Source organism: Hoplias malabaricus, chromosome Y, assembly GCF_029633855.1.
Source record: "Hoplias malabaricus isolate fHopMal1 chromosome Y, fHopMal1.hap1, whole genome shotgun sequence".
Lineage (NCBI taxonomy): Eukaryota > Metazoa > Chordata > Actinopteri > Characiformes > Erythrinidae > Hoplias > Hoplias malabaricus.
In genome coordinates, this window is record NC_089820.1 from 3,834,754 (window position 1) to 3,851,252 (window position 16,499).

At 38.3% G+C, this 16,499-nt stretch overlaps 1 protein-coding gene across 1 annotated transcript; it reads right to left on the reverse strand.

Moving 5' to 3' along the window:
- Nucleotides 1–8,220: 8,220 nt before the first annotated feature.
- Nucleotides 8,221–9,213, reverse strand: LOC136677850 (formyl peptide receptor-related sequence 6-like). Its single transcript, XM_066655521.1, has one exon. It carries the CDS (start codon nucleotides 9,211–9,213, stop codon nucleotides 8,221–8,223), a length of 993 nt encoding a protein of 330 aa, XP_066511618.1.
- Nucleotides 9,214–16,499: the final 7,286 nt, after the last annotated feature.

A 16,499-nucleotide genomic window follows, 5' to 3' on the forward strand; every position in this document is an offset into this window, starting at 1 on the left:
ATTTCATTAATTCATTCATTGTTTTAACCCCTTATCCAGTTCAGGGTCACGGTGGGTCCGGAGCCTAGCCAAAATCACAGGAACACACCCTGGAGAGGGCACCAGTCCTTCACAGGGCGACACACACTCACACATTCAGACCTACGGGCACTTTTGAGTCACCAATTCACCTACCAACGTGTTTTTGGACTGTGGGAGGAAACCAGAGCACGCAGAGGAAACCCACGCAGACACTGGGAAAACACACCAAACTCCTCATAGACACAGTCACCCGGAGCGGGAGTCGAACCCACAACCTCCAGGTCCCTGGAGCTGTGTGACTGTGACATTACCTGCTGCACAATTTTTAAGTCAAGTTTTATTTACTCGGTATTTATTCAAATGATTTGTGTAGGCTCCGGACCCACCACAACCCTGAACTGGATAAGTGGTTACAGACAATGAATGAATAAATTAATGACTTAAAAATATCTACTGTGGATGATTTGATGAAAACGGGAGCCAGTCTTGGAGCAGCTGCAAGGAAATTTCAGTGACATTTATTGGTCAAAGTCCAGGATTGTGCCAGTTTTGACTCCTGCTCCCAACCAAGTTTTTTTGTCTTTTCTGCAGTCAAGTTCATAGTAATGCTTTGAGTCTGTATTCTAGTTCAAGTTTCAGGTTTTGTTTCTAATACTTCTTCGAGTCTAGCTAAACACTGCAGCATCTGTCCTCCTGCTCAAGTGCATCTGCCTCACCTGTGCCAGTGTCCAATGCATCTGCCCCTCTTGTGCCATTGCAATATCCATACACTTAGAGAGTTAGCCTCTCTGGTTCATTATTTTGTTATGACTTTTGCAATTGTTTTCTTGTTGTTCCGGTTCTCAGTCTCAAGCTCTTTCCTGTTTTCTTGGGTTGGCTTTTATGCCTCTGGAAATGCATATTTGAGGGGGTAAGTCCATTCTAGTCTTGTATTTCTTTATGTTCCTGTGTTTTATCATGTTCCCATCAACACTGATCAGCTAGGGAAGAATGTAAATGGTAAATGTCAAAGGTCCATAAATTGATCCTTGTGGAACCCCTGAGTGACGACAGAAGTGGAAGAAGTGTGTCCTAACATGATACTGAACTGTTTTCTGTGATTTAGTAGATGAACCAGTTCAGATAACAAGTATCAATACCCAGGTGAGGACTGTATCAAAAGCAATACTTGAGTAACAATGTCAACTGGTGCTGCAAACTGAGCCAGTTATGCATTTAGAAAGCCTGTGCTGCCTGACTCAGCATCTTCTGTGACATGACACAAAACAAAACAAAAAAATGTTTACTCAGAAAATGTCACCTCTACATCTTTTATTTCTTATATCAATAGGGAGTTTTTTTGCTTTGCTGCTTTGCTGCAGTAACCGTCTATACTCTTCTGCAAAGGTTTTACATCAGATAAGATGAGTATTTATTGGATTTGATAGCATTTAGCCACAACATCATTAGTGAGATTAGATACTAATGTTGGATGATTAGATTGGAATCCCAGACACTATTCATTCTTATCAAATAGTTATTAAATGTGCTCAAACATTTACACTGCTCCACAATCCAAAGCTGGGAGTGGGGTGAAGCTTTTTACCCCTCTAACCAATGCTCAACATTGGACATACTGACCTGTGCATGTGCCTGGTTTCATTTTATGCTTTTCTGTGAAGATAATACAAAGTGTAGGTAATAAATTATATTAATAGTCTTTAAAAAAGGTCTATTTCTCAAGACTTTTGAAGCACCACTGTATGAAATTCCTGCAATTTAACATTGTTTATATGGACAAATACTTGTGGACATCTGGGTGTTTCATATGCAAGTTAGGTTTCATTTTCATGTCCATGGCCATTTTCATCATCATCACATCATCATCAGTGTAAAACAGCATGGCTATAATGTTTCCTATTTGGGCTCAGAAACAGCACAACATAAGAAAAGCATCTGTGCTAGAAATTTGTTTTCTTCATGTCTGTAGGTCATTCTCATTTTGCCTTTTGTTAGTATAGCCAGCTTTTTTAGTGAAACAATGTACACTTTTCTGTATTTATCAGACTCGTATTTTAGTTTTAATTTCCATCTTACATTTTTCTGTAGACAAGGACTTGTATCTTCTTTACAATTCTTCCCTTCCTTCCTTCTTAAATGCAATTTTATGAGGCAGATGTTTGGTTATTATTCACAATTTTCAAATTCAAAGGTTTAGTTCCACCTTACATGAGTCAGTTGTCAAGGCTAATACAGGAGCTATTCACTGTGCAGGTTTCTATCTGAATTTCCATTTCCACTTAAACAGGCATATAAGGCTATATAAGGCTAAAATCACCAATGCAACAACTCTTATTCCATATTTAATATTTTTAAACACAAAATCACTGTCTTTACATCCCTTGTTTGCTCGGGAAACTAATTTTATTAATTTAAAACACATAAATCACTTAGTTTACATGTTGCCCATAAACGTCTGTACTTTTACATTCATAAATTACTTGCTTATCTGTTAAGGAAAAAATAGCAAAATCTACATTGCTCTTATAGTTTTGGTGCTTTTAAGCTTCTAAGACTTATTTTTGCCATTTCATATGTATTACTTAACTTAAAGAGGACATCTGCTGTTCTCTCTGGTTTGTTAATATTCAGAAGCTCTAAGTTTTTTGAAGTGGAATGGTTGTGTTTGAGGGACAAAATGACTGTTGTTTGTACGTGGCATAAGTTTGACTTGTCTGTAAGTTTTTAATCACTGTTTGAATTACCACAGAGACTCAGTTGTAACTTGAGTTTAGTAGCACTTTTGGTCTGTCTGCTTCTTACACAAATATACCGTTCCACCTTAAATCATGAAGGCTTCTGAATGAAAACAAACACAAGGGGGAGTTTGGTTTGCTATGAGGATAGCAGTCCTCAAGAATAATTTATGTTGCATTTAATATGCAGAAAAGTGGAGATATTAAGCATGTTTACATATTCATTTACATTCACTAAAGCAGTGGTTCCCAAAGTGGAGCTATTGCACGGCCCTCTGTGAAGAATATGAATATTTACTTAATGCATGTCACTTCTAACAATTGCACTGTAAAGGTAAGTTGTCATTTTATATAGTTTTGTTCAATAAGAAGTTGCAATTAGAGGCACAAGTATATGCTGCAAATAAAAACTTCAGTCATCACTATCTAGATTGGTGAAATTGGGGATATGGGGTGTATAATATACTGTGATGCAGTGGGGATATGTGTAGTTTGTTTTATCATTTCACAAACTATATTTTTATCCAGAGATTTTAATAAAATACATAAATAAAATTTATTAAAAGTTATTAACCATCAACCACAATTTGGACATCTACTGCATTTGCATCCAGGTACAGGATTTGTGTTGTACCCCAGCACTCATATATATAAAACTGGCCCTGAGAGTGTGAACAAGGAGGGGTCAGAACAGAGGAACTCCCCACCCCTTCCCGTTCTCTTTCTATGTGTCTATTGCTGCTATTTTGTGTTTGGTTTGAGTTGTGATTAACCTCATAGGGTGTATATGAGGCTGAGACAGCCCCATGTTGAGGCGTTGCATGTTTGTCCTGGGCTTTCTGCCCTAGCCTGACATGGAAGAACCAGCTTTTCTGACCAACTCTATTTCTGAGTTTGTGATTTTCTTTCAGTTTGTGTTTTCTATTTTTCGGGTGGGATCAGAGTTGTGTATTCCTCTCCGTTTATGTTCACTTTTAGTTTGTTGTGTATCACTTGTTATTTTTGTTATATTCTTACCCCAAAAGCTTTTGAGAAAAATAAAAAGCTTTTTTCTTGTATTTGATCTGGTATCAGGTCTGAGGACAAGTCCACTCTAATTATTTTAACAGGATGACCTGCTAAAATAAATCACAAAAATGAGTGTAGAGACAGTAGGTTATTTTAAGATTTTGGATGATTTGTGTGTATAGCACATCAGTCTTGTGTGTATAGCATTTCTTTTCTGCTACTGTAGACATTCTTACTCAATGGTATTTTTACAACATTAAACAAGATAGAAAGTATTCAGGCAGAATAGACCAGGTCTAAGGCTAATCCTGTGTTTGTAGTGAGCAGAAACTTGGGTATGTTTCACTATCCTCCACAGAACAGGCGGAAATGACTTGCATCACATATTTAACACTCTACCAACCAACCAATAAACAGCCAACCACAAAGTAAGAATTTTTATTATTAAACACAAGATTTTAGGTTATTGCAAGAAAACCACATACTACAAACAAAGTACATAAATAACAACAGAATAGGAGTAGTACAAGTACAAAAAGAACAAATAGAATAGTCAGTGGATACAGCTACAGCCATTTATATATTATTGCAGGCTATTGAAACTATGCATGGAAATTCTGTGCCATTCTGGATCTTCTGAATCTTTCAGAAAGGAAATATGCACTGAATTTTGTCTAACTCTGCTGTCCTTAATGATGGAGACTGTGTCTTATCTACACCAACATGCAGTGTATGATTCTACTGCTCATGCACATATAAATGCAGATTGTGTCTACAACTGCATGGAGAGGAATTAATGCCAAATTGAATAGCAATCACTGCAATAGTTACAATGTGAAATGCAATCCATACACATCATTTCTTTTCCATACTAACATGCAGAATACGTGCAAAAATGAAAAGCAAAACCGCAATTCCATTTTTTTCACGTTGCTTGAACTCTTTACTGAAAAACAACACATTTAAAAATGAAACGCTGAATTAGTGTCAGAATTGAATACAATCACCTGGAAATGTAACCCGTACAAAACTGTATTGCTTTACATTTTGAGGAACTTCAAAAATAGACGTCACACTGAATTGCAATATACATGAGATTACTTTTAAGCACAGACATACTTAAACATGCCAAAATGAAAAGCAAGTATTCATTACATTGATTTAACATCGCTCTGTCTCTTACCAGAAAAAACAATACGTGTCAATTTCCATTTAAAAGATAAAATGCTGGATTTGTGTCAGAATTCAAAACAACCCACCTAAAAATGCAATCAGCTCAACTGTATTGTTTTCCATTGTGTGGTGATGTAAACGTGCCAAAGCCAAATGCAAAGCAGGAATTGTATTTCAGCTGAAAACAGTGCTGTCCTCATACCACAATGAAAAGTATTCACTATCCAATCACAGTCCTCTGCTGAATTTGGGGTGTGGCTCTTTAAAGGTTCTTTAATAACGACTGTGATTCATGGATGCCAGTGGCCTACCCAAATTGGATCGAAGCCCACCCAGTCAGCCAGAGGTAATTCCCCACGTGCGAGTGCACTCACAGACATACTCTCCTTTCTGACTGTTCCGCACAAACACACATTCACACGAGTCATAATCAGAGCTGGATCATGACGGGATATGATTAGGGTGGCCACCAATTCCTCTCCATAACACTGTTTATTTTTATGTGTTTCTTCTTCTGAACAATAAAATATTAAGAAACTTTGCTGGAGAGAAATCATTGGCACCTCGTTATAAACAAACACTAATACTTACAAATACTTTTTTAGGTATAGGTTTTTGGTAAGTTCCATAAATATGTATATATTGAGAACCCCCTTATACTGAGTGATTAATCATGTGAAGTTGTGTAAGGTCAGCTACTTTAAGGTGCACCCACTCTGGACACTTTCAGCTGTGCCAATACCACACACACACATCTCCATATAAACCACATAAAATCTAAATTGAAAAGCAAAAATCTTTTGTGAAAAATGACAACTCAATATGGTTATAGAGGCAGCCAAGAAAAAATGTAATTTGCTACCAGCCAACAGGTGGGGATGAATGTGATTGGTTAGCTCATATTGGTGGGAGATTTTGAAATATGACACGATAAACTGGCAAAGCTCTGCCTAGAACCTTGTGGTTAACCTGCCAGAAATTACTTCATAAGAAATAAAGGTGCAATATAGTTTACTTTCTTTGCTATACACTTACTTCTGTTTGCAAGAAATGTTATAATGCCTTTGAGCTATGTTTTAGTTATGACTGCTGCCTCAGAAGAAGCCGCTAAACAGAATATCTACAAACAATACCAACCTGACTACACTCTAAGAAAAAAGGTACCGTACCAGAACATTAAGGTACAAACAGTGTAAATGTACCTTAAAAAGTCACAACAGTGGTTTTAGAGTAAGGATTGGTTCCATTCTCTGGAGAAGAAGAATATTTGAAAGCATTCATGATAGAATTGTGTAAAATTAAAGAACAAAATATAAGTCATGGTGTATGAACACCTCACAATACAAACAACTTAACAATCTACAAACATTATAGAAAATGGTACAATCGTGTTTCCTAACTGAAGGTACTGAAATGGACCCTTGAGGGTACCACCACAGTGACAAATTTTATGATAGTTTATAGGACTGGGACACGGACTGTATTGTCATTGCTGTGGTAACTGTATTCATCTTAATCCTGGGTATGGCTGAAAATGGCTTGGTGATTTGTCAGTTTTAAGATGAAGAAGTCAGTCAAAAGCACCTGGTACCTGAGTCTGGCCGTGCCTGACTGCCTATTCTGTCTCTCTACACCATTTTTTATCATCTCAATGTTCAAAGATGACTGGGATTTGAAATGTTCCTGTGCAATTCGTCCTTAACCCTATCATTTATATATTAAATGGGAATGACTGTAAGAAACAGTGCTGTGAATTTCTGTCAAAGATTGATCTTGAACAGGTGGAGAGTGAGTGAAGAGAGGAACAATACTTTCTCTACTAAAGGCTACATTTCAACAAATGTTTGAAGAGTTCAGTGACTGAAATAACAAAAATGTAAAATGGACACAAGCTGTAAATTTTGCACAAACATGTACATATTACCTTAAGTTGATTCTTAGGCCTCTTTTCCATTGCAGGTCCAAATGTTTCTGAACATGGAGGATAACTGTTCCGGTGGCAAGGTTCAGCATTGAATGCTTACAAACTATGCTGAGAAATTTGGGCTCAGATAATCGTACTGAGGGCTACAAAAACTTTCAAAGGGAGGGTGGTAAAAGAATGAAAATTATTAAACAGTCTTGGGCTCCACAAGCAGGGTCCAGACAGAACAAACCCAGAGCAGGGAAAGAAAATTTAGAGAGAAGGAAAGAGGAGGAGTGGAATGAAGAAGAATTTGCTCCCAGCCTGGAAGCTCAGCTAAGAGAGACTAGACATTCCATCCTGAAGTTTTATTTTTATTTCTACTAGAAAATGATATAGTTAAGGAAAGCTACAGTTTAACTCCAGCAAAGCTCAATGCCATGCCCAGAGCATAAAGAAGACCTCAGGCCTCTGACCCTCAAAGTGGTGACAAGAGCTTCAGGATCAGCGACGGAGAAGAAGGCCACATGCTCCCTCAGAATGACCTTCTGAGCAAAGGCTCAGGAGAAACCTGCATGGACGTGTCTCACACAAGGAGGCAGATCATCGATGATGGAGAATTCCCACAAAGTCCTTTAGAACGCCACCAGCTCTGACGGAGTGGTTGCCGTATCTAAGACCGTGTCTCTGGCCAAATGGGAGAAGAGGAACGACTGCTGCTGCAATGCTACAAGGCCTGTGTCTACAATGCTGCTTGGAAACATAAGTTCACATGGTTTCATTTATTTCATAGGTCAGGAGGTTGGTGCCAAATGCTTTGCTGGGGTAAACTATAGTCCTTTTAGAATTATGAATTAGAATTTGAATTATGGGTAATTATCATAGAGAAATTCCCTCATATATTAATCTCCTTGCTCCCTCATGTATTGCTTTAATCCATTTCATTATATGAATGTATAATCAATATTCATTATTTGATATTACATTTAATAAAACAGTTGTGTGATAAAACCAATGCTTGGTTATTTGGTTGTGTGTGCACCTTTCTTGTACGGAATTATTCCTTCTAGTCCAGATTCAATTTCGGAGCCAAGAACCTATAGCGGGTCAATGAGCATAATTCATTAATAATAATTAATTCTAGCTAATTCTGCTATATGATATGTAAAGCCATCTAACATGATGACCTACATGTCCAAGCTAAAATTGGACAGGTAAAGACACTACATATTACATGGAGATTAACAAGATGAATAAAATAATTAATTATTAATTAAATAATAATATATAAAGCATTTAGGAAACATTAGGAAAAATAAAGCATTTAGAAAATTAGTTGGAAATGAATTTGTGGCTGTTTGTAAAGACACATTTTTACTCTCACAGAACAGATGAAATGGTGGTTGTATGTTGGCTTTGTCCGTGGGTCAGATTTCTCCCTCTGTCAATGTTCTGGTTGTCCTCTTCCTCCATTGCATTTTCAATCTTTGACAGAATTGCATAAAACTGGCTCTTAAAGTCCTTCCCCATGAACGCATAAAGAAACGGGTTCAGACAGCTATTAGCACTGGCGAGAATGAAGCCAATTACTCTCATAAATTGTAAAAAATCATTTTGTTCATTGTTTATATCCATCAGAGTAAATATGTGAAAAGGCAACCAGGTGATCAAGAAAGTGGCACTCAGTGCCGTCATGATCTTGAAAGGCTTTTTGGATGCCACCATCTGCATGGTCTTTAGTTTTCGTATTATGATGACACAACAAGCAATCATTATCAGGAACGGGATCACAAATATAAAAATGAGCTCATATATAGATATTGCTGCAGAATAATTCGCTACACATTCCTCACTGGATAGCGTTTTATTAGCTTCAAAAAAAATTAAAATTTGTGCTGGAACACTAAATATTGCAGAGATGAGCCAAGCTAGAACAACTATCATAGAGGCCTTTTTCACTGTGCGCTGATTCTGAGCCCAAACTGGAAACATAACAATCACACAACGGTCCACACTGATGATGGTGAGGAGGAAGATGCTGCAGAAGAGATTTAGGGAAATGTTTAAGAAAATGAAATTGCACAAGAACGGTCCAAAAATCCAGATGCTTGTGATCATACATAAGACAATGAAGAAAAGGAACAAGCAGAACAAGAAGTCAGACACAGCCAGGCTCAGGTACCAGATGCTGATGACTGACTTCCGGACTTTAAATCCTGCAATCCAGATCACCAAACCATTTCCAGTAAGACCCAGGACAATGATGATCACACTGGCCACTAGATAGAACATATCCAATGAATCCATTTGTGTGTCATAGTTCTCAGTGCCATTTTCAGGAAGGGTTGTTTCTGGTATTGGGGTTGAAGTCATGATGACTCAGTTCTATAAAGGAGACAGAAATCAGTAGATCTATTAATGTTCTGTAAGGTTTTGTTACCAAATAAGCAGAAATATCTTTGTCCACTGATCAGTTTTCAGTGTGACCTTTGAGTTACACTTTGATTACAGACATTTAAAATTCAGAATGTTACACCGTCTACATCAGAGCTCAATGATCAGGTCAAAATTAAGACTAACTGCATTTTATCTTGGTGAAAGTGTGCTTTGTTTTCGTTCTTTGGACTATCCTCTGGTTCTTTGTCATGTAGATCATAAACATGATAATTTTTTCTAACTAGATCCAGAAAAGAATGGTTTCTTATAGTTTAGGCCCTACAGTGAAGGCCTAAAACATCAGATTAACTTCATATTTAGTTAATCTTCTGCCCATATAAATATACACTACATACTCCATGCATTGCTTCTTGCGATTTTGAATAAATTAAAACTTTAAGTTATCAGCAATGTCTACTTATTGTAAAGTAAAACTGTTCTGTGCAAGAGTTTAGCATATTAACACTGTCCAATAAAAATAAATGTATCTCCCAAACTTATTATTTTACAAGAGAAAGGAAAATCCTTCTCAACTTTCAATGGAAGTGAATGTAAAAAGATTTTATTCAGAGTAATTTTGGAGCATTTCTCTTGGTTTATTCATCATGAAAATTTCACATAATGTGAAGGACTGCTGCTGTGTTCTAATAATGTAGAATACTAAAAATCACCAAAAATGGAGATGTTTTTAATTGGACAGTAGTGATATGCAGGATGGTGATTCATTAACTTGCACACAAGAAAAACATGTCAGTTTTATTCATTGTGAAACAAAAGAATTCTTCTCCATTTTGTAGAGTTACAACATCTACTAGTGAACAGTGCATGGCTTTGTTTTTTGGAATATATAACTTTTATCAGAAATCCTTTTTGGTCTTTATCATTTTCAGAAACTTTATATTAACTCCATTACAATAAATAAACATTACATTACAATAAACCATGAGAAGGAATTGTTTGCTCTTGTAATGAATAGGTATGATTTATTTACTTTACATATTTATAACATTCATTCATTATCTGTAAGCGCTTATCCAGTTCAGGGTCGCAGTGTGTCCAAAGCCTACCTGGAATCATTGGGCGCAAGGCAGGAATACACCCTGGAGGGGGCGCCAGTCCGTCACAGGCCACCACACACACACACTTTTTGAGTCGCCAAACCACCACCTTTTGGACTGTGGGAGGAAACCGGAGCACCCAGAGGAAACCCACACAGACACGGGGAGAACACATCAACTCCTCACAGACAGTCACCCAGAGCGGGAATCAAACCCACAACCTCCAGGCCCCTGGAGCTGTGTGATTGCGACACTACCTGCTGTGCCACTGTGCCACCCATATTTATAACATGACAACTGGAATTATTTATTATTATTATTATTGTCATAAGAATGGAATCACATTCAAATGTTCAGGTATTATGAAGGTTATGGAGGTTTTGTTAAACTATTTCTAAAATTCTCATAGAGGAAGCCCAAAGGTGATTACTCATTATCTGTTATTTTAGTTACTCAGTTTTTCACTAAATTTAATAAATGTGCCCATCTGTTACACGTTACTAAAAATACATGCAAAAAAAAAAAAAAGATTCACAAAACCCACTGTTTACCCAGTAATACAACTACTTTTTTCTTCCTTTCTTTTATCTCTTTGAGGTTTATATATCAAAATTCACAACACTTGCTGTTTTGTTTTATATTTAAAGAAAAAAGACTCACCGGCCAATGGCTGCTTCAGCACACTGTTGCAGAGCTGGTGGTATTGCTGCTTAAGATGAGCAATGGACTTTTATATTATCAGTAAAATGTTGTAACATTCACTTCCTTTCTGTGGTTTGTCAGAATTCAAAGGAACCTTCTTTCCACTGACCCGTCATACCAGACGTACACTGTGAATCTGCACATTTTAATCGTTGGTCATTTACAACCACAGTGCATTTGTTTATATGAACCGTATGTATATAGCTATTAAAGATAAAAATACACAATAAAGAATAATTTAAGCTTTTTAGTTTATATTTGTTGATCTAATGCATTATTATTTCATGTGAAACCTATAAAAACCTTGAAAACCTATAAATCAATAATAGGAATATGTTTTTGCTGATGACTCATAGTTTTCTGCCCAGAGACAGCGTGAGATGACTTCATTTGAGTCAAAACGAAACTGAAAGTAAACGCCGTCTGCTTGTTCCTTTGTTCCAGCGTCTTCTTTTTTTATTATAGCGAGTATAATTACACCATTTCATGACGAATATGACACACAAATTTTGAAGGAGCACCTTGATTTTTAGGTGTTTTTTCACACTGGATTACTCCCAGAGGCTTCACAGCACCGCGATGAGAGCACTATTTTTAGAAACGGTACGATCTGCGCTTTCTAACGGTATACGGAGCACACAGACACATTCAGACATTCAAGACTTACAAAGCTGGTTATATAAGGTGTGTTTCTACCCCGCAAAATGCGGGGTTAGGGTTGATTGGGTTAAACAGAGAAGCCTCAGAATTTCTGAAGTTTGTTTACCACAAGCATTAACCATTTCCATTGTTTAGCATCTGAGTGTTCACAGTGGTAGATTGTGGATTTTTTGACAAACAAATTGCAACAGAAGCAGCACAGAGTCTCAGTAGGTGTCAATGCCCCAGACTGCAGTGGATGCATTGTTGATCTGATCCATAGAACTTTGTGTCAGATATCAGTAAAAACATACATTTATTGTTGATTTTATTTTGATTTCTTTGGAGTTACAACCATAAGAAAAATAAGGGCAATCAGTAATCTTATCCTTTAAATAAATATTATTGAAAAATATGGAAACAATACACTTTGCAGGAATGAGGATTTGCTACCTATATTTTTTAACTAAAACTGGTTTGGGATTGTGCTCTTAGTTGGACAAAAGCGTCATTAAGTGTATAATTAATAAAATGTTTTTCGTCTTTTATGACATCTTGATGAAGTCTGAGAAATCGAGAAAACTGTATTGGAGCAGACTCTACGAATCCACCTGAGGATGTCTGCATCGTCATTGAAGGATGCACATCTGGGAGATGTGGCAAATGGGTGTGCAGTCTTGTTTGGCTTAATCTACAATTAAATTTGAGATACCCCAAGGACCTGCGATACACATTTGAATTTTTTCAGAAAGTGCTGGCGGAAAAGGATGGAAACAGACTGTCCAATAGAGTGCAAGTTCTTAAACATGTGTATCGTCATGACGGGTCTAAATGACTACAACATTGACCTAAGCATTAAATTTGGAATTACATAAATTAAAAGAATAATGTTTAATAGAAAATACTATAATTATTAATATTGGAATTGTAAAGCTGGCTCTCTCTGAGACAGTTGTTCTGTGTGCTCTGTGAGGCCTGAAAAAGCTTATAAGTGACACTGAAGAAGCCCAATATTGTTCAGTAGAATTCTGGTAAACATCACACACACACTTTTTATGTGAACAAAGGCTCTTACAAAAACCAGATCCAAAGGCAGGAGCCGGAGACAGTGATAGTTTTAAACTTTTATTATCATTTTGCCCTATTAGCATACGGAGCAACGGTGAGAAAAGACCAGCTCAAGGTCTGAGACCTGAAGCCTGTTATTTTGTAAAACTTGGCTCGAAAAAAACGAAAACATTGTTAATGATATAACAAATAATGTCTATTCAGCAACGTAAAATATCATGTTTGGAAATAATAATTAGGGTTGTGATATATTTGGGAGGACATGGAGAAGCCTGGTATTATTCAAGAGATTATCAAAGGCTGTGAAAATGTGAAAAACAGAAACATAATTAATGGGAAGAAAAAAGAGTATGTGAAAGAGTAAAATGGCCTTGATTATAGGAGCTCGGCAGTCATCCATTAGTGTCCAGCCGGACAGGTGGGCAGTCATTTACTCTGACAAAAGTAAAAGGGATGGAATTAGTTTTAATCTGTTTGGTGTTTGTAAAGCAGAAAATGTGAACATTTCCAAAGTGTAGCTAATGACTCTGGCAGATCTGACTGTGACAGCTTTAACTAAAATGAGAGAACCAGAAGGACACAAAAACGCGGGAGCATCCTGAAACACTGGCATCCCTCCGCTCTACTGTCAACAAACCTGAGTGATCGTGTGAAGCGGCGGGATGACACCAGCATCTCAGTTTATTATAATTCCCTGTGTCCATGAACCCCTTGGATCTGTTGCCGTTATCTGTGGGGGAGCATTAACTACCAAAAGCTAAACTAAACATAAGAGTTTTTAGCCTAGATTTGAAGATTGCGACTGTGTCTGAGTACTGTACATTTTCTGGAAGATCATTCCAGAGTTTGGGGGCTTTATAAGAAAAAGCTCTTCCCCCAGCTGAGGCCTTCTGAATTCTGTGAATTATTAAAAATTGAATACTCTGTGATCTGAGTAATCGTGGAGGCTCATAATAGGAAATAATTTCTTGAAGGTGTTCAGGAGCGAGCCCATGTAGAGCTTTATACGTTAATAACAGATTTTTGTAATTGATGCAGAATTTAAGAGGCAGCCAATGAAGTGATGACAGAACTGGGCTGATATATTCAAATTTTCTAGTTTTAGTGAGGACCCTGGCTGCAGCATTTTGAACTATTTGAAGTTTATTTAAATTTCTGCTGGTGCATCCTGACAGTGGTACGTTACAGTAGTCAAGCCTTGAAGTAACAAAGGCATGTACTAATGTTTCTGCAACATGCAGGGATAAGGCATTTCTAATCTTGGCAATGTTGCGAAGATATAAATGTTGCGAAGATGCCTAGGGGTAACATGTATAATGTAAATAATAACGGTTTCTAGGAGAACATTGTGGTCTATTGTCGAAAGCTGCCCTGAGGTCAAGAAGCGCTAACACGGCCTTGATCAGAGGCAACAAGAAGGTCAATTTTGAACCTAATAGTGTCTAGTAAACAATGTCTGAAGAGTTAACCAGAAGCAGGAGTCCTTTTATGTACATGGGGAATAAGGTACCTTTTGATTGTAATGGGATCCAACTGAAAAAAGGTGGGGTAATACTCTTATCAGCCCTGAATACTGTATAAAAATGAGAGCTACACAAATGCTTTTTATACGTCCTCTGGGAAAACCTTGTCTAAGGTTTTGCTGTGATTTATGTCTGCTTATTGTCTTTAAAAGCCATGAGGAGCATGGAATAGAAGTGGTGATTTGTGAATAGAGGCCTTCTGTGATTTGAATTGGATAAAATTGTTGTTTTTAATGTGAACTGAATTTTAATATGATGTGATTTCATTCAAAGTTGTTGGGAGACTGGTACAATCAGATGAAATGTGTTTAATTTCATCTATATGTAAGAAAGTGCCAGCACTGTCTTTTAAAACTTTTAGAATAATGTTTCTTGGAGATAGAAAGAGAATATAAATTAAATGATTGAGTTGGTTAACATCAAGCCTAAGTATATAAGTAATTAACTATAACAATAACTACAGTAAAGTGTTATAATGTAAAAGTAAAAAGATTTGTTAATCAATATAGAGGGATTGAATTTAGAGAAAAAAATATGGGGAACGGATTTGGAAACTAATAGAAATTTGGAATGGGGAACTGTTAATTTATTCAAATTGTCAGGAACGAGGGGCAGACTGACGGAGGCGGACGCACTCGCTAAAACACAGTATTTTTAATAAAGGAATAAAACAAAACAAAGAGACTTTAACAGAACGAAAACAAACAGGGAGCCAAGCAGGCTAAACTAAACACGGGGAGCTACACAGGGCAAACGGGACTGACAGACTAAAGAGTTAATGAAGTAACAATAAATGAAAAGAAACTACGACATGAAACAACGACTAGGAAAACAAACACGGAGAAGCTGTGGAGACAGACGGACAGACTAGAAAACACGACCGACTAGACAAAGGAGAAAGGAGAAAAAGACTGCAACGGGGACTGGACTGGAGAGGGGACAGAGGGTTGAAACAGGGACTGGACTGGGCTAACAGGGGACTGGACAGAACTTGGCAGGGGAACAGGGACCAAGACATTCAAGGGGACAGACACGAATACAGTGACAGGGACTGGGACAGAGACAAAGGCAGACACAGGCACAGGGACAAGGACAGAGACAGGAACCAGAACAAATGTTGGTGGGGCAGTCTGAGAAGCCAGCCTGGGCACAACTCTAGGGATCGGCCCCGAAGTCCTTCGGGCCGACCTACGGACATGACCAGGAGCGGCCGGGGCCACAGTCACGGGGGCAGGAGCGGCCGTAGCCACAGTCACGGGGACAGGAGCGGCCGTAGCCACAGTCACGTGGACAGGAGCGGCCGTAGCTGCGCTCACGGAGACAGGGAGCCCTGCGACGACGTCCACGGAGGCAGGGGGACCTGCGACGATGTCCACGGAGGCAGGGGGACCTGCGACGACTTCCACGGAGGCAGGGGGACCTGCGACGACGTCCACGGAGGCAAGGGGACCTGCGACGACGTCCACGGAGGCAAGGGGACCTGCGACGACGTCCACGGAGGCAGGGGGACCTGCGACGTCGTCCACGGAGACAGGAGAAACTGCGACGACGTCCACGGAGGCAGAGGAATCTGCGACGTCATCCACGGAGACAGGAGAAACTGCGACGACGTCCACGGAGGCAGAGGAATCTGTGACGTCGTCCACGGAGACAGGAGAAACTGCGACGACATCCACGGAGGCAGAGGAATCTGCGACGTTGTCCACGGAGACAGGAGAAACTGCGACGTTGTCCACGGAGACAGGAGAAACTGCGACGACACAGCACATGGTCAGGCAATATCACACTTACTAAATGCTACGCAACTTCCAACTAAGCTAACTATTTTAAAATGTGCAGGACACAGAACAGATGGTTCCCTAGTCACTAGAGGCAATAGTTTTGTTGATCAATAAGCAAGAGAAGCAGCTTCTACAGTCTTACAGTGCCCTATAGGCCCAACAGGTAAAGAATTTAAGGGTACAGAAGAAGAGTTCCTAGCAGATTTAACCAGCCTGAAAGAATTTCAAGAAATTTCTAGCCAATTTAAGAAAGATTTATGGCATAAAAGAGGAACATTTTGTGGTATGGACCAAATGGCCTATATGTAGCCCCATTAAAACTTCTAAATATATTGCTTCATGACGCCCATGGCCAAAATCAAGGTTACAAAAAAGAAATAATTAAATTAATTAAACAAGACTGGTGGTCACCATATTTGGTGCATTCTGTTGATCACATTTTAAATAATTGC

Bases quoted from the DNA above. Each gene is read 5' to 3' on its own strand.
- LOC136677850 (XM_066655521.1), bottom strand. From the start codon at position 9,213: ATGACTTCAACCCCAATACCAGAAACAACCCTTCCTGAAAATGGCACT.